This window comes from Rana temporaria, chromosome 1, assembly GCF_905171775.1.
Source record: "Rana temporaria chromosome 1, aRanTem1.1, whole genome shotgun sequence".
NCBI lineage: Eukaryota > Metazoa > Chordata > Amphibia > Anura > Ranidae > Rana > Rana temporaria.
In genome coordinates this window covers 626572208-626591941 of record NC_053489.1, presented here as the reverse complement: position 1 = coordinate 626591941, position 19734 = coordinate 626572208, and the positions used below count along the sequence as shown (strand labels likewise).

Sequence of the window (19734 nt, the reverse complement as noted above, 5' to 3'; positions counted from 1 at the left end):
GGACGTCAGTGGTTTCGGCGTGAGCGTAACTTGCGACGCGCGGGTTTCTGAATCGGCGTACGCAAACAACGTAAAAAAAAAGACGCGGGAACGACGGCTATACTTAAAGGGTCACTAAAGGAAAAACATTTTTTTGCTGAAATGACTGTTTACAGGGTATAGAGACATAAAAGTTAACTGATTCCTTTTTAAAAATGATTAAAAATAGATTAAATTCAATCATATAATGTGCCTCTAGTTTCACTTTCGGTTTTAAACTGGTTTCATGTTTTTGTGAAGTAAAGAGACCCACAGAACAAAAACAAACAAATCCAGGGCAGTGTTTTGTTTTTAAAATGAATCTGATTGGTTCTGAGGAGTTTTAGACACACAGTAATGACCGCTTAGACCATCGTGAAAAGCTCCCAGTACCATGGTTATAAGGAAACGGGCAACCAGGAAGTGTGGAGATCACAGCAGAACTACAGCTACTTCAAAGCAAAAACTAACAATGAGGACATGAAACCAGTACTGCAGTAAGGTAAAGGAAGCTATTTAGCTAAAAAAAAAAATCCTTTAGTAATCCTTTAACATTGGCTGCGCCTCATAGAAGCAGGGGTAAGTATACGCTGGGAAAACCGCTATGGAAACGTCGTAACAACACTGCGTCGGGTGGTCCGCGTACGTTCGTGAATTGGCGTATCTCGCTGATTTACATATTTCTCAGCGTAAATCAGCGGGAACGCCCCCCGCGCCATTTTTAAATTGCAGATAAGATCCGACGGTGTAACACACTTACACCTGTCGGATCTTAGGCATATCTATGCGTAACTGATTCTATGAATCAGGCGCATAGATACGACGGGCCTAAGTCAGAGATACGACGGCGTATCAGGAGATACACCGTCGTATCTCTCTGTGAATCTGGCTCAAAGTGTTTAACCCCCCCCCAAAAAAAATCCAGATCCTGGATCCCGGTCCCTTAAAGCAGATTAAGCAGCACAGTGCTTGTGCTGTCTAATCTGCCCCCCCTAAACTGTAAAAAAAAAAAAAAAAAAAAAAAACACTCTCAACCTGCCACTTCCTATATCTCCTCCTGTACTGACCACGAAAATCAAGGCTGCTGAGCCCTGACCACCGTGGTCGGAGTGCATCCCTCCATCATCCGAAGATGTCCTCTCTGCTCCCCTCTCCTCCTTGCCTGTCAGCTCTCTCTCTGTGTTTCTCCACCCCCCCCATTAAAAATGTAAAACCCTACAATGGGCACTGCCAGCCCCTCTATTTGAGCCTGGCATACTACACTTTGAAAGTCATTTCTAAAAACAAGAGTTGTAAATGCCTCTTTAGAGCTATCTTCAGGCTGGTCACGTGACTCGCGGCCGCTTTAGAGCTCCGAGACAGGGCTTCTGCTGGAGGCCCTGTGATGTCCCCAGCTGTTATCAAAGAGAGATCTCAGCCCCTACCACAGAAGTCTTCCATCGGAGCTGTAAAGCGGCTGCGATTCACGTGACCGGCCTAAAGATGCTCGTTTTTAGAAATTATTTTCATAGTGTGGTATGCCAGGCTCTAATGGAGGTTCTGGCAGTAATTTATCATTTAGACTTTACATGCACTTTAAAGGATAAGTTCACCTTTTGTAACATGTTACACCTATATTCAGGGTGTAACATGTTACAGATGCACTGGCCCCCAGAACACCCGATCTTCTCCCTTCTGCTATCGGTCACAATCTGTAAAAAAAAATGCAATATGTGAGGCTCCGCCTAGCCGTGTCATCTATTCAGTGTTCTGGGAATCAAAAAACTACAAGCTCGGAGTTCTCAATGAACTACCGGGGTGCTGTTGAGCACTGTGGTGGTTCATTAAGTCTTCTAGTCAGAGTGTAACTGCCAGACAGGTACAGACAGTCTGCAGGACTGTGGCATTACACCCATGATCTGCTGATTGTGGGTGCATTTTCTTAAGGTCCATTACAAAAAATAATACATGCTAATTTTTTTTACCTGCAAAAAAATGTGCGGTTTTTATTATTTTTCTTGTAAAGATGGACTTATCCTTTTAATAAGGTGACCATGGAGTGCAGGCCTGTATACAGAGAAACAATTTGCATTAAACATAAGTTAATTTTGAGTCACCGTTTTTTCATGTTGAAGTGCTCTGTTTACCGATTTCACAATCAAAATATCTTTTAGTATTGTTCAGGCATGGAGGGTTTAAGTTTCAATAGAGAGGATTGGATAGTACATGAATGAAAACATATGTTGTAATTTGATTCCTTTACACAAGTCCCAATGTTTCTTCATATTCAGGTATTTACGATGCTTGCGAAGACGTATGTTGCTTCACATCCCAAAATGTCAGACCAAGCAACAGAAAGATGTGGTGGAAATTTTGTAAGAAAAGGGGGCATCATTAATGGTGCTGAGTGGTACAGCTTCAGTGGAGGTAGGTCTGTTCTCTTCACAAAAATCCATATGTGCTTAAATGTTAAAGCTGAAGTGTAGCTTAAAAAATCGCTAAAGCTTTAGTCATATCACTTGCCTTATAGGAGTATGCCCCACAATGTGTTCTGATGCAACAACCAACTTTTTGAAAGTTGTCATGTGCTCTAAGGCCCCGTACACACGAGGAGACATGTCCGATGAAAACGGTCCGCGGACCGTTTTCATCGGACATGTCTGCTGGGAGCTTTTGGTCTGATGTGTGTACACACCATCAAACCAAAATCCCAGCGGACAGAGAACGCGGTGACGTAGAAGACACCGACGTTCTCCAACACGGAAGTTCAATGCTTCCACGCATGCATCGAATCAATTCGACGCATGCGCGGGATTTCGGCCCGCTGGTTATACGTCATAACCAGCAGACATGTCCGAGTCGTACTAACCATCGGACATGTCCAATGGACATCTTTCCAGCGGACAAGTTTCTTGGCTTGCTAAGAAACTTTTGTCCGCTGGAAACCTGTTCGCTAGGCCGTACACACGGTCAGACATGTCCGCGGAAGCTGGTCCGCGGACCCGTTTCAGCGGACATGTTCGGCCGTGTGTGCGAGGCCTTAGGCTTAGGTCTGCCTCCCTACCCTTCATGTGACAATACTTGGGCATTGAGGGCTGTTGTGGGGAAGTTGGGGAGGGGGGGCGGCAGCGGGGGTTCCGGTATTTGAGACTGCACTGCTACAGGTTTTTATGCTAACAAGGCATGGGATTGCAAACTCTATAAGCATCCCTTTAAACAAATTATAATAAACCTACTGAAATAAAAGGGTTAGTTAAATGAAACAACAAACACAAAATATATTTTGAAAATATGTGTTAAAAGTGCAGGAAGACATTTCTTAATGAACTTCCATTAAACTCCTTTTTTTTATTTAACTAAAATCAAGCCAAGAATATTTGAAATAAATAACAAACACCAACTCTCAGTAACCAAGGCTTGAACTGAACATAACCGTCCATTAAAGTCCTGAATCACACTTTCCACCTACAAAAGTGAGCAACAGTGGTTGCCCCCAACAAAAGATAACCGCGAAAAAGGTATGGACGGGCGGGACAGCTGATCTTGATTGATCTCATATCAGAAGGCAGATAATTGAAGGTAGGCGAGTCCAAATTGGGTGCACATTTTCCCTCCAGAAGTCCCTACCCAATCTGAGAGTGATGAGCATCTAGCTGATCTGCTTAGTGACAGCTGATAGCTGGGAATCTGCCTGAATACAGTAAAGGGGTGAACCTAAAACAGACAAAAAGGAGATCCAAGATGCTCATGCCCAGAATCAAAAAACACTAGCAACAACTAAACAGACTTTAATTTAGCTTTAACAAGGGTTGTCAGGGCTCAAAATCCCACAGAGCCCCGTCATAATGTTTGTGGCCCTGAATAGAACATTGCTGTACCCTTCTTTTTTTTTTTTTTAATGGCGCTTACTTTTCCACACCTTACTTGATACTGTTTATTCTAGTAAAAGTTTCTTATTTGTCAGTGTTTGCTGACTGTTCTCACCATAAAGACACAGTGATGACCACAATCATCCCAAGTATCGTCTCAAAGTATAAAACGTTATTTTTAGTCTTGGATAGAGTGGAGAGGGATTAAAACACCTGTCAGGTTTTAATTGCTCTCCCTGTTAGGGAGATTAATCCTCTGTTTGTCCTGGTGACCGTTCTCACTAAAAGTGAAAGAAAATCCCAACTCTTAAGTGGTCACTGTTGTAATATGTAATATATAGTGTTATATGTAGGCATTCCAGGACAAGTCCATTTTACACATCAAAAAGGTGTTACCAATGTGGCCTGTACAACCTTTATCTGTTAATCTAATTGCACATATCAAAGGCGACTTGATGTTAATATGCAAGAATGCAAATGAGGGGAGTTGATGACTGCAGCTGTTTCTGGCTGGGGGTCATTATCTGTCACACTGAAAGACAGAGGGTAGATCAACGACCTAATGGAGAAGGCCAATCAAATTGCTCAGCCATTCAGTGTATAGGGAATATAATCTGGAGTTCTGTCTTGTCTTTCTCTGATTTACGAAGGCACAGGTCTAGGAAAGATGCAATCTGAAGCTATTATTCTTTGCCATATTTACTGTTGGATTTTTGTCATCTGTTGCAAGTATTGGACTTTGTTCTGTGTTGGAAATCAAATAAAATTGCATCTCTCTGGAAGAATTGGGTTGCCACTGGAACATCATACTAATACCTAAATATTAATTATCTAACCACTATACAATATATCACTACAGTCACCAGAACAAGAATTCTAGTTCTGGTGACTAGCAGGGACTTCCCTCACTTCTCACATCCTGTTGTGGCTATGATACAGGATGAGCTAAACTCCCCAATGAGACCCAGATGACAAGAGGTTTTAGCCCTTCTATACAGTATCCAAAGAAAAAAGTTTGGCTTCAGTTTTACATTAAATGTCCCACTCTTGACAATAGTCAGTTCTATGCATGATCACTTTTTTTTAACTCTCAGGCCGGGTACACACGGACAAACATGTATGGTGAAAGCGGTCCGTCGGACCGTTTTCACCATACATGTCTGCCAGAGGGCTTCTGTACGATGGTTGTACACACCATCGTACAGAAGTCCGCGCGTAAACAATACGCGGGGCGTGTCCGCGGTGTCGCCGCGTCGATGACGCGGTGTCGCCGCGACAATGACGCGGCGACGTGGGCGGCCCGCCTTTAAAATGCTTCCACGCATGCGTCGAAGTCATTCGACGCATGCGAGGGACGGCGGGCGCCTGGACATGTACGGTAGGTCTGTACTGACGACCGTACATGTCCGAGCGGGCTGAATTCCAGCGGGCTGTTTTAAAACAAGTCCAGGAATATTTGTCTGCTGGGAAAAGGCCCGGCGGGCAAATGTTTGCTGGAATTCGGCCCGCTCGCGCCCACACACGACCAAACATGTCTGCTGAAACTGGCCTGCGGGCCAGTTTCAGCAGACATGTTTGGTCGTGAGTATGGGGCCTCATTGAAATAAACAAATGGTCAGCTATTTTTTTTTCTCTTAGCATATTTCATGTAGTATGTGATATGTCAGTACTGGCTTCATATAATCGTATTCTCTTCCAGGAATGTCAGACTTCAGCTATCTCCACACAAATTGTTTTGAACTTACCCTGGAGCTGGGATGTGAGAAGTTCCCAACTGTGGATGAACTGTATACGGCCTGGAAAGACAATAAAGAATCTTTGCTGAGCTTCATTGAAATGGTACAGTGCACAGGTTTTTAGCATGCAGAGTTATGACACAATATTTCAACTCCTATGTCAGTTTGAAGTCTGTGAATGAGACTGGGGTAGGGAGGATGGTGTAGAAGGCAGAGGGGGTCTTTTCAAGGCCGAGGAGGAAATGCTCAATTGTTCCATTCATTAACTGTCCTTATTGATATTTGACGTATGGGCCAATGTACTGGCCAGTGGCACAGGAGGGGAGGAGAGGTGGGGATTGAGTAACTCAAACCGGTATAAAACAAAAAAAAAGAACCATTTAAGGGAAACAAATTCCAGATATAACCTATGTCATTATTCTTTTCCTCAGCTTGAAGACTGCCAATCTTGCATTCCTCCACACCATCAGGCATTCTTTTTCATCTTTCTCCAAATAGCATCACTTGTCAGAAAGGCCCTTCTTTGCAGTGAAAGCTAGAGAATATTTCCACTTCAAAATCCTGTAACATACTAACTTATTTAACTGGCCAAGACCTAAAGTGATGATCTAATAGAATGCATTTTATGAGGTTCCCAAACTCTAACTTAACCACTTTACACCCAGGCCAATTCTGACACTTTTCTGGTATGTAAAAAAATCATCATTTTTTTTGCTAACAAATTACTTGGAACCCCCAAACATTTTATTTAATTATATATAATATACTTTATTATTTTTTTGCAGAGGCCCTAGAGAATTAAATGGTATTTGTGCAGTGGTATTTCAAACACAAGTTTTTTGGATTAATACTTTAACCTCCCTGGCGGTAATCCCGAGTGTGGCTCGGTGTTAAATTTAAGTTCCATTAGTGGTAACCCCGAGCCGCACTCGGGATTGCTTCTCAGGATCCTTGTCCAAGTTACTTGCTTTGTCACTAGGGTCCTGCGATGTCCCCCTACTGTGTCTGTGGGCTGTGTCCTCTGCCTGATGCTCTGTGTGCCGACTCCGTTCCCTGCGAGCATCATGAGGCACGAGGGCGGAGCCCGGCGGCAAATTCAAAAAGTACAAAAAAAATAACAAGGTACACTGTAACCTTACAGATTACATTACTGTATCAAATCATTTCACCTCCCTTGTGTCTCTCATGCTTTGTCCAGTGCCCTGCATGTAGTTTTATATGTTTATATATATATATATATATATATATATAGTGTATGTGTGTGTGTGTATATATATATATATATATATATATATATATATATATATATATATATATATATATATATATATATATATATATATATATATATATATATATATATATATATATATATATATAATTAATGTATGTGTATGTGTATGTGTGTATATATATATATATATATATATATATATATATATATATATATATATATATACACACACAGACAGACACACACACAGACACACACACAATGGGCCAAATTCTCAAAACCATGTCTAAATTTAGGATTATCTAACTTATGTCATTTAAGTTACGGCGCCCTAAGTTGGTGTCGTAACTACCGTATTCTCAGTGCATTTGCGCACAAAACTGCGCCATCCTTAACTTAAGTTTCAATGCCTAAGGCGTGGTTATGGCAAGTGGGAATGAAGTGGGCGTGCTTCATTGTAATGAGCCGTGACCCCATGCAAATGAAGTGCCGGCCGTACTGCGCATGCGCGCGCGAATCTGGACCTCAATGCGCATGTGCTGAACTTTGGTCAGCGCAATCAGTGAGATAGGTAAAAGGCCAAGCGTACTTAGTTTGAAGATCGCCCTGTGTCTAAATAGCCCCAGTCAAACACACTTCAATTGCAAAAGTATTTCCCTGTGTTCCCTTCCTAAAGCAAGTTGCTTCTGCTTTGAACGTTTGTCAGTGTTTGTTTTGTTTTGTGAGAAAAGTGTTTGTGGAGTTGGAGGTTATAGTTGGTGTTTGTTTTTGATAATTTGTTTTTTGTTTTGATTGTTTGCCTGTTTGTTTTTCCTAATAGTATTTTTTTGGTTTTGTTTATATTTTTTGTTTTCCTTTTTTGCCTGTTTGTTTTCGAATTAATAGTAGCTGTCTGTCTATTTTTTATTTTGGCTTGTTTGTATTTTCTTTGGTGTGTGTGTGTATTGTTGTTTGTTTGTTGGGTGAGTTCCCTGTTGCTGGGTGTTGTCTGTCATGGCTCCCAAGCGCAGGAAGCTAAATTTTTCACCGGCAGAGAAGCATATACTTGCTCAGGGCGTCATTAAATTTGGGCGATTTCTCCATGGCCCTGAGAGCCACACCACCACCCCGGCCAGGAGGAAGGAGATCCTTCAAAAGATCACCGATCGGATCAATGCGGCGGGGGGGGGAGACCAGGACCATCGCTGGAGTTCAAAAAAAAATAAATGACTTGAGGAGCGTGTCCCGGAACAAGCTGGCAACGCTGCATGCCCATACCAGGGGCACTGGAGGAGGGGGACCCTGCCCAGTCAGGATGAGTGAGGAGGAATGGGCAGTGGCCCAGTGTTTCCACCCACAGCAGGTGGTGGGCCTGCCTGGCTTTGACAATGATCCTCTTATGAGGACAGGTAATTTTTTGGAATTTCTATCTGGTGATTAGCATGTGTGGGTGGGGGAAGGGAAGATGTGCCAAGTGTATGGATCCAACAACCTGTGATTGTTTTGTGTCCTCCCCAGATGGCCAGGAGGTGGCAGCCCCATCAGCCCAGGAGGTGCCAGCCCCATCAGCCCAGGAGGTGGCAGCCCCATCAGGTCAGGAGGTTGCAGGCCCATCAGGTCAGGAGGTGGCAGCCCCATCAGGTCAGGAGGTTGCAGCCCCATCAGCCCAGGAGGTGGCAGCCCCATCAGGTCAGGAGGTTGCTGGCCCATCAGGTCAGGAGGTTGCTGGCCCATCAGGTCAGGAGGTTGCAGGCCCATCAGGGCAGGCTGCTGCACCACCCCCAAGACAGGCTCATGCAGAGTCCCAAGAAGGGCAGGATTCGCCATGGGAGGGGAGTGCCCACAACTCCCCTAATTTGGATGTTGAGTGGGAGGAGGATGAGGGGGAGGAAGATGACAATATTCTGATTGGGCAGGAAATAATGATGGGCCAAGATATGACTTTTGAATCATCCCCTGAGGGAACCCCACAGGCGCCCAGAAGTCAGGCCACCATCATGGGTCGCCCCTTCCAACCCTCCTCCAACATGCAGCAGCACCCATGGCTCACTCCAACTCCTCCTCCAAGGCCACAAGCCTCAGGGGCAAGTAGGATGCCGACCCCTGAAAACAGGGGGGGGTTGGTGCGTCTGCCGGTCAGTCTGTTGAGGGACAATGTCCGGCAGACCCGCAGTCTGTCTGCAATACAAAAAACTATCAGCAAGGTGGAGCGCAGCCTGGGTGCAATGAGGGAGTCACTGGGTGACGTGGCCACCAACTCCGTGGGGGTCATCACCTGTTTGTGGGACCTGAGGAACGCCACAACAGGTGTGGCCCAGGAGGTGACTGCCCTCACCCAGGCTGTGCAGGCCAATACCCGGGCTGTGCAGGCCAATACGGCTGCCATAACTTCCTGTCTGACAAGGATAGCCGTTGCCTTGGAGGGAAGGCCAGCAGGAGGACAGACACCAGGGGAGGCTGCTTCCTCCCCTGTACAGTCCCCCCGCCCTCAAAATACTCCCTCCCCTGCACAGTCCCCCCCCCTGAAAATACTCCCTCCCCTGCACAGTCCCCCCCCCCTGAAAATACTCCCTCCCCTGCACAGACCCCCCCCGTGAAGATCCCCCAGTTGGCCGTGGCCGTCCCCGTGGCCGTCCCCGTGACCGTGCCCGTGGGCAGCCCAGAAGGAGCACTCGGCAACATCCTTAAGTTGCAGGGGTACTTTTTTTTTTTTTTTTTTTTTACACTGTACTTATGATTTGGTAGTGTGAATGATGTGTGAATGTGGGGGGATGGCATTCCTGAAAACATAAGGGTGTCACCCTCAGTTTTGGTGGAGTAGGGATCCCCAGGACCAGGGAGAAGTCATCCTAGGTTCCTGAATGGTGTATGAATGCACAGTGACATAATTGGAGCCGTGGCGGGGCGTTACTGCTCCCAAGTACCAAAGGGGGGGGGGGTACTTGGATCTAATCCAATTCTATGTGCATGTGATGTGTCTGTGCTAGGGACCACAGTGACGTGCATTCATGCATTCTCATTGTGAGATAATTAATGTGCGTTTTGTAAATCAAAATAAACATTCTGTTTGGCATATAAGTAATGTGCATTTATTTAGCAAAATAAAGATTTAAAGGTCACATAATCTCTGTGATTTGGTCTTGGCAAATCAAAAACAAAAATTGTATTAGGATGCATTTACTGGGCAAAGATGCCTTCAGACAGTTGTCTCCTGATAGCCTGGCCCTCAGCAGACCGGGTAGAGGGGTTTGGGGGGGGGGTTGCCTGGGTGGGGGGTTAGGTCAGGAGATATCTCCACATGCATGCCCCTTCTTAATGCAAAATTGTGCAGTATGCAACATGCACCAATAATTTTGCACACAAAGTCTGGGGAATACAATAGTGTACCCCCAGTCTTGTCCAGGCATCTGAATCGTGACTTTAGCATGCCAAAAGTCCGCTCAACTATAGCCCGGGTCTGGACGTGCACCTCATTGTATTTTCGTTCTCCGGGTGTTTGGGGGTTCCGAAAGGGGGTCATCAGGTGGGGTCCCAATGCATATCCTGAGTCACCTGTAAGGGAAAAGACAGGAGAATATTAGTCATGCATGTGCCCCTTGTGATGTCTCCATCATGGGGGGGGCATACCTGACACCAATGTCACTCACCAATCAGCCATCTGTCTCCATACACGTTCATCTCCAAGTCTCTGTAGATCTTGGTCTGCCTTAGTATGAAACTATCATGGCACGAGCCGGGAAACTTGGCACAAACGTGCCAGATGAGGCCATGTGCATCGACAATCATCTGGACATTGATTGAATGCCAGCCTTTCCTGTTTCTGAACAGGTGTTCAGTATCATGGGGGGGCTGGAGTGCCACATGGGTGCAGTCAATCGCCCCGATGATCTTAGGAAAGCCAGCAATATTATAAAAGTCTGTCATTGCTTGCACACGCTGGTCCTCCTGGGTGGGCATGACAAACTGATGGCTCATGCGCCGCAGTATGGCAGGGACCACCTGATGTAGGCATTTACTCATGGTTGACTGCACCATCCCAGCCACACCTCCAGATGCTCGCTGGAAGGAGCCACTCGCTAGAAAATGCAGTGTTGCCATAACTTTTTCCAGAGGTGTCAGGGCATGGGAACGTAGGGTTGGGGCGATTAGATCCTCATGAAGGAGTTGGGTAATCTCCAGGATGGCCTCCCTATCAAATCGGTAGTTGCCAATGACCTCATAAACTGGCATTTGCCAAATATCACGGCGTGGCCGATAAACACGCGCCTGTGCCCTCATCCTCCTCCTCTGTGCCCTCCTCCTCCTTTGTGCCTGTAAGGCAGCAAGTGCCGTCAAAATCATTGCTGGTCCTGGCATTTTTCAACAACAAACTTCACAACTAGAGCTGTAACTCCCTTCTGCAAACCCTTCCACAGCATGTGTAAAATTAGGGCTGGTTTTATAATGTGGAAATTTAGTCAGAAAAACTAACAGGTGCGCACAGGGCGGAAAATACGGCACACACACTTAATTCTGAGAATCGCCCTAACTCCCTCATTTGCATCTTTGCCTATCAAAAACAGCGGCGAGCCTAGCGTAATTTGCGCCCGGGAATGCGCAGGTGTAACTACTTTAAGTACGGCTGAAAATACGGAAATCTTTGCTTAAGTCATTTTGACGATCGCGCGCAAATATACGCGCCGTGTAAAATTAGAAAAATGGAGTTAAGTCTGCGTATCTCTTTTGAGAATTTGGCCCAATAAATATATATATATATACGATTTTCTGCCTGGAAACTTGAGATTGTCCATGGCAACCAAAAAGTGTCCCTTTTACGTCAAAAGTGGTTTTAGACCAAATACAAAACAGCGATAATAAATTAGAACACTTGCAGAATTGAGCTATAGTGAATCTTGGTAAATTCATTTTATTATTTATATTTTTACTGTTATTTATTTTATTATATTATAGTTTATTATTTTGTGTTTAAAATGTTATCATACCTGGGATGTCTACTAGACTCTTGTTTGGAAAGATTTAAGTGTGTTGTTGTTAAGAATTACAGGTCTACAATATAAAATGCCAAATCTCTAAGCAAAACAATTTACTGCTTTTGAGATAAAAAAAATCTGACAATCATACCGCCAGGGAGATTAATGAATACATGACATAATACGCAATTTTTTGGTAAAATATAAAAGATGTGACGCTGTGTAAATATACCTCACATATCCTGCTTTAAAATTGTGTATGCCCATGAAAAAGATAGGCACCAAACTATGGTAGCTAAAAGATCTCCATAGACAACGCTTTAAAAGCCTTTACAGATTACCAGTTTAGAGTTACACAGGACATCTTGTGCTAGAATTATTGTTCTCATTCTGACATTCACGTGATACCCCACATGGTGTGATCACCATTTACATGTGTGAGAGAGACCTACGTGTGCAATCGTATTTCCACAGGGGGTTGGGCGCTTTAAAATATTCTTAATTTTATTTAAATGTTTTTTGTTTTTAACACTACCTTTTTTTTAGCAACTTTGTTGGTAATTCAGAAGGGATAAGCAACATCTCTTGTGGTAGCATTGGCTTTGACAGGTCCTCTTTATGGAGAGATCTGGAGCCACATAAACCCAAGGCTTTTCACACTCACTGGGCCCTTTTCTTCCACTGGTACCAACACAGTATTTTTAGTTTTTCCACTTCTTGCAATAGGGTGACAACATTGTGCATTCTGCAGTAAATTAAGTTTTTTTTTTTATATGAATTTTAACTAAAAGACAAACTAAAGCCCAACTCAAGCTAGCACTTTTTAACCACTTGACGACCATATAATTTACATACACGGCATCAAGGTGGCACTGCTGTGCTGAATCATATACCTAGTACATGATCTGACACCCCCGCCGGCCTGCTCCCACTGTGATTTTAATCAGCAGGAACTGATCTGCAGGCACTAAGAACTTGTCTGCCGGTAAAAGTCGATTATTTGGTACAGAAGCACAATGGCAGTCTGCCTACAGTATGTAAACAAGGCAGATTGCCGTTGAATCTGGTGTTCCTGCAAAGCAGGGTCAAGGATCCATGTTTTCCTCTAGTAAAAGCACTTCCCACACTGCAGAAACAGTCTAGGCACACAATTAATCCTTGTAACCCTAATATTGTATATTATATTATATTATAGTGTTTTATTTTAAAATTGTCTGTTTTATAGCACAAAAAAATAAACACAGAGGTGATCAAATATCATCAAAAGAAAGCTCTATTTATGGGAAAAAAATTACAAATTTTATTTGGGTACAGGGTTGCATGCCCACGCAATTGTCAGTTAAAGTGACACAGTGCGGGTAAATCTTTCGGAGGTCATGCTATTAAGCAGTTAGATCAACAGATTTTATTTGTTTGGAAAAATGTTTAAACTAAATGAATAAAACAAATATTAATATCCACGGACCCTCATCACCGAACTGTTTGACAGCTCGTGTGGAACCTGGGTTTTCTCTAAACTTGACCTAAGGGCCTACAACCTGATCTGACTATGAGAGACATGAATAAAACATCATATTTAACACCCAAGAAGGACATTATGAATATCTTGTAATGCCCTTTGTCTTGTGTAATCACCCGCAGTTTTCCAATACTTTGTAAATGAATTATTTCCTGACCTTTTTTATGTATCCTGAAGTACCTTAAGAGGCTGGGCGGGACTGACGTTTTGACGTCACTTCCGCCCAGCAGAGCTATGAGGACGGGTGAAGGAGATTTCTCCTTCAGTCCCGTCCCCGCTCAGCTGCCGGACACATCCGATCCCCTCCGCCGCTACCGACGGCTCCGGTAAGCGGCGGAGGGCGCGGGAGAGCGGCGGGAGGGGGGGGCCCTCTCCCGCCACCGATAACGGCGATCTCGCGGCGAATCCGCCGCGGAGACCGCCATTATCGTGTACACCACCGCCCCCTGAAAAGATGAATATCTCGGTTGTGGCAGCAGCTGCTGCCGTTATCGAGATATTCAACTTTAAAAAGAGGACGTCTTTTTGACATGGGGCGGTGGTCAAGAGGTTAAATATATCCCCGTCTATTCTGTAAATTCCCATGTTTTATAATTTGTAAGGAACTCTCTGCTAATCCAATTTGCCAAGGAAATAATTAACCAAATCCCTGATCAGTCTCTAAATTCTTTTGTATCTATCCATCATAACTGGGTTTTCCTCTTGCCTTGCCAAATTGGCTCATAACAAGAATGCCAATTCCAGTTGCAGGAGTCACCATTCCTTGTAGTTTTTGGTAAACATTCTTGACCTCCCCTTCCATCGTCCAATGACATTACTGCTCTGGCCCCCAACCATCAAGGTAATCTGGTTCCAGGTACAACAATGTCTTCTTAACTCCAGGTACAAGTTTTTTCTTTTTTTTTTCATTCAAATTTAAGTTTATTTTCAATAAAATAAATACATACATTTGTATTAAATTAGCAAGAAATAAGTCAATAGCACGCAGAAATATAATAATTTAAATACATTTCAATTCATAATAATCATTCCTGTCTTATTAACTGCCACTTATATCTATCCATCCTATATGCTCTACACCATGTGGTGAAAGTAAGGCAGTTCACATAAGCTAAATTAAAAGACTATTTCAAAGTAATACTTTAAACTTGAAAGAGAAACAGAATATTTTCATATATCAAGGAATTCCTAGGTCTAGCGTTATCACACAATAAGTTATATAAGGGATAATTGAGTGTACCAGATTAAATTACTTAGAATAATTAAAGGATAAGATATCCGGAGTGCATCAACCTCTCCGACACCCCTAACGGGAACTTTCTGTGTCCAAGAGGTTGAGCAAAACCTCCAATCTTCCCTCCCTCCAATAACTATTACTGGAACTCTCTGATAACCGAAAACATATTTTCGGAATCCCCATCAAATCCAATTATTTCAAAGGTTTGGTAGAATCCTTCAATTACTTAAACATAAACTTATCTTTTCAAAATAAAACAAACTGAGGACCAAAAATCTTAAGGATTCTATCCCCAGAGATAAAATAATGAGATAAAACCTAAGAAGAAGCAAAAGAAAAAAAGAGTGACAAAAGACAAGAGAGGAAGTGAAAAAAGAAAGCCAGAAGAAAATCAGGAGAGATAGAAAATTAGCCTGCCTGCCATCTACCAGCATCGTCCAAAAGACACTGATGTCATCAAAACCTTCACGGAGTATAAGTTATCCCCATGTATTCCAACCAAGGTTCCCAGATTTCATAGAAAAGAGTAGACTTATCCAACATGGAGCAGACCCTTTTCTCTTGTTCCATAATGTGACCTTTCTTTTCATATATAGGATGGAAACATTAGTCTTTTTCCGTGCAGCTGCGAGTGTAATTCTGGCACCTGTCATAATATATAAGATGAGTTTTCTGGTAACCTTGGAAGTTAGAGGTAACATTCCGTTAAGTAAAGCAATAGTAGGAGATTGATGCAGGTTACAGCCTGTGACTCGTCTGATTATATTGAACACCTTATTCCAGTAACCCCGAATTTTGGGACATTCCCACCAAATATGTATCATAGACCCCAATCCATGGCAGCCTCTGAAGCATAGGGGAGAAGTTGTCTGATACATAGAGGTCAGTTTGATGGGAACTAAATACCATCTAGTATACATTTTTATGTTAGCTTCTATAAGAGAGACATTCACATAACCTTTAATAGATCTGGTATAATTCTTATACCAGTCCGACAAATCCCATTCGTTATTAAGTTCCTTTTCCCATGCCAGCATATGCGGCAATTTGGTGTCATTAGTAGCAAGTGAATTATATATAATTGAAATATTCCCCTTCCTGGACAAACCCTGATCACATTTACTTTCATAGGGTGTCAAAAATCCTGATATCGAGTCACTATCCCATAGGCTTTGAGCGTAGTCATGTAGTTGAGAAAATCTTAATTTTTCTGAAACAGGAAGGAAGCGTCCTATACGATACAACCCCTTATCATGCCACCATTTAAAGGAATCTTTATCAATTTTAGAAGTAAAGAATGGGTCTATGAAAATATTCGATAAAGGCCTACCTTTAGAGATTAGAGAGGGATTGTTCTTAAGTGAATCCCATAAAACTAAAGTTTGAGATAGAGTCGGAGATAATATAGAAGGCCTTTTCTTGGTATGACTCCACATTAAATCCTCTATCGTTAGATTCGGAATCGCCTGTTCTTCGATGTCTATCCAATCAGGACGTTCATTTTTAAGAAAAATTTCTGATAATTGCGCTAATCTCGCTGATTGGTAGTACCATATCAAATTAGGCACACCTAGACCGCCTTGTTCAGATAAGTTATAGAGAGTGCGAGATGGAAGGCGTGGACCCTTGTTGTTCCATATAAACTTGGTAATTTTGCCTTGAAAGGATTTTAGTTGACTTTTGATTATCGGTATAGGTAATGATCGAAAGAGATACAAAAGCCTAGGGAGAAGAGTCATCTTGACCGAATTAATTCTACCAATCCAACCAATATTCTGAGTACCCCAGTCTTTCAGATCTTTCTCAAGTTTTCTATACATAGGGGGATAGTTGGCTAGATATAAATTCTGAATATTGGGGGTCAAATTAATGCCTAGGTATTTAATATAGGAGGCGTCCCATTTGAATCTATAACGTTCTTTCAGTAGAGAAACAGTGGACTCAGTAAGTGAAACATTGAGGGCCCTGGATTTGGCTATGTTTACAGCAAGACCTGAAACCAGAGAAAATTCATCCATAAGAGAGTATACTTCGGGCAGGGATGTTTCTGGTGCAGTCAAAAAAAGTAAAAGGTCGTCTGCAAATAAGGCGCACTTATGTTCCTTTTTGGCACATCGAACACCCCTGATATTTGCATTTTCACAAATAGCTATAGCCAGGGATTCAATCACAATTGCAAATATCAGGGGAGATAAAGGGCATCCCTGCCTTGTACCTCTACGGATCTCGATAGATTCTGAAAAAATACCTTGAAAGCGTACTTTAGCTTCAGGGGAATAGTAAAGTGCAGACAGGATACCCAGAAATTTAGCGCCAAACCCCCAATGGTTCATCACCTTGAACATAAAAGGCCAAGACACTGAGTCAAATGCTTTCTGAAGATCTATGGAAAGAAGCATACCCTTCTGACCAGTATCACCAGACGATCCTGAGTTCGGTATAGAAATCAGATCAATAGCTCTCCTGACCTGATCCGGACCTTGCCTCCCAGTAATGAAGCCAACTTGATCTTTACTAACATATTGACCAATGAAAGAAGATAACCTATTGGCCATTATTTTAGTAAGTATCTTAAGATCGTTATTGATAAGAAATATCGGTCTATAGTTCTCCACCAGGCTATGATCCTTTTCCGGCTTAGGGATCACCGATATATAAGCCAAATTGAGTTGTCTTTCTATAGGATCTCCCTCGGTCATGTGGTTGAAAAATCTCACCAAATAGGGCGTTAAAATGCTTGAAAATGTTTTGTAATATGAACTCGAAAATCCATCAGGTCCCGGGGCTTTATCTAATTTTAGGTGTTTAATCACTGTCGATACTTCCTCAATTGAAATGGGAGCCTCCATCACCTCTGTATGTATTTCAGACAATTTAGGAAGATTCAGATTGCTAAGAAAAACATCTATCCTCTCTGAAGAAGAATCTTCAGTAGAGGTATAAAGCTTAGAATAAAAGTCATGGAAGGCCTCCATTATTCTCCTAGGGTTTAGGGAGAATGAACCGTCAATCATCTTTATTTTAGGGAGAGTTCTTGATTGAAATCTAGGTGACAATTTATTTGCTAGCATTGGACCTATTTTATCTTTAAATTTATAGAAATTAGCTCCAGTCCATTTTATATTTTCCCCCGCCTTAGTCGTAAGTACCAGGTTCAGAGCAGATCTGGCCGCATCAAGTGCCTGAGTAGGAAATTATGAGGATCAGTTTTATGTTTTCTACACAGGTCTAAATAATTGATTTCCAGTCTTTTTATTTCTAGGTTCTTCTGTTTTTTGAGGTTAGCGGCCAATTGTATTATTTTGCCCCTGATAGAAGCCTTGTGAGCAGCCCACAACGTTTCAGGGGATATATCATCTGTATCATTGTGTTCAAAATATTCTAGAAGGGATTGCTCAATATCCTTTATTAGGACAGGATTTTTCAAAATAGATCTATTAAGTGTCCAATGAGATACTTTAGGAGAAGTATCCTCTCTCCTTAGTGACAAAAGAACCATTGAGTGATCCGACCAGGAAACATCAACTATATTAGATTTAATGGCTGCCGGGACGTGATGGTTTGATATCAATATATGATCTATACGAGAGTAAGACTGGTGGGGGTTAGAATAGTGAGTATAGTCTTTAGTTTTTGGGTTTAATTCCCTCCAGATATCAGTCAGTCTGTTTTGATGTAAAATACGTGCTACTTGTAAACTAATTTTAGTCGGTCTGATGACCTTATCGGCTTTAGATTTGGATTTGTCCAATCCAATGTCGAAAGCCAGGTTAGAGTCTCCTCCCATAACAATAATTCCCTCCATAAATGGACGGAGGGTATCAAGCATCTGAGTGAAAAAACTCTTTTGACCTCTGTTAGGAGCATAATAAGAAACGAATGTGTACATTTTTTCGTCAAGAGTACCTTTTATCAAGATAAACCTACCTTCCGGGTCTCCATATTCCTTGATCAAGTTAAAATTACAGTATCTAGAGAACAAAATGGCCACACCTTTTAGTTTTGTTTTCCGCTTTAGCTAGAAAAAATAATGGATAGTGAGCATGCATAAAAGTGGGGTTGTATCGTTTAGGGAAGTGGGTTTCTTGAAGGAAAACCACATCTACATGAAGAGATTTGTAAACTTGAAGAGCTTTGCGTCTCTTAATAGGAGAATTCAACCCCAGGTACAAGTTTTCAAACCGCCAGTGGTCACAAGTAATCTTCATCTTAAGATGCCCTTAAGTATGTTTGCTTCATGTTACATTGGGCCATTTGAAACTTCTGCCAGTCAATTCGGTGCCTTTCAAGCATTGTCTGCCTCCTTGGGTATACTCCTTATGCTTAACGTGTTCCATATCTCTCTGTTGAAGCTCTTGGTTCTCAACAGGTTCTCTTGCCAAACTCCAGTTGCTTTTCTGCCAACAGTTGTCACAAGAGAATAGAGGTCAAGCAAATTTTAAATCCTAAAATCGGGGCAAGTGCTGATCTGCAAAATCTGTTGGATTGGAAAAGTTACGGCCCTGAAAAGTGTTCTGGGACCTTGCTATCTGATGTGTTTTGGTTTTTCCAGTGCCAGCTACTTGTTGTTCTCATGGCCACAGAGAGTGTGCGTTCAGGGACACGCACTCGCCCTGCATAACGATAAAATTGGGACCATGCAGCCATTGCATCCCAATAGACCCAAATGGGACTGCTTGTACACAAATGCACAAAACACCTGTGCATCTCGTGTGAGCAAACACAGCCTGTCACACAGATGTACACCCGTGTGAATGATACCCTAAAATATTATGTAGCGCCCCCTTACTTTCAGTATGGGCATTACGCTCAATTTATTAGGGAATGGGAGAGTTATTTTGCTCCTATTCGCAATTGGTTAAATTGGACTTCTGTCATTCCAGAAATGTCCACTGGGTCAGTCTGTGCTCCAGGGATGCGGTACCATCCCTGGCCAGCAGTTGGCAGCAGAGGGGTTCTGGCAGAGCAAGTTTTCCCCAGCAGCCAATCAGAGGAGTTTTCCCTTGCAGGGCATGCTGTGGAAGGGTATATCTGTGACAGGTGTCATGTGCTCCAAACTTCTTCGCGGGGTCCTGGTTCCAGGTGCGGCATTCACTTTCAGGGTGCGCGCATTCATGAACCCCGCGGGCGCGGCCCACATGGCCAAAATTGCAGACTACACGGAACCTCATCCGGAGGTAAAAAGGGACTCCA

The 19734-nt window shown here is 42.8% G+C and overlaps 1 protein-coding gene across 1 annotated transcript in view; it reads left to right on the top strand.

Moving 5' to 3' along the window:
• The window catches only part of CPZ (carboxypeptidase Z), a 126685-nt gene that overhangs the window by 80309 nt on the left and 26642 nt on the right, over positions 1-19734 (top strand). The window contains exons 8-9 of the mRNA XM_040335359.1: positions 2289-2424; positions 5566-5705. Of these exons, the coding sequence (XP_040191293.1) occupies positions 2289-2424; positions 5566-5705 (276 nt within the window). The remainder of the gene's footprint in view (positions 1-2288; positions 2425-5565; positions 5706-19734) is intronic.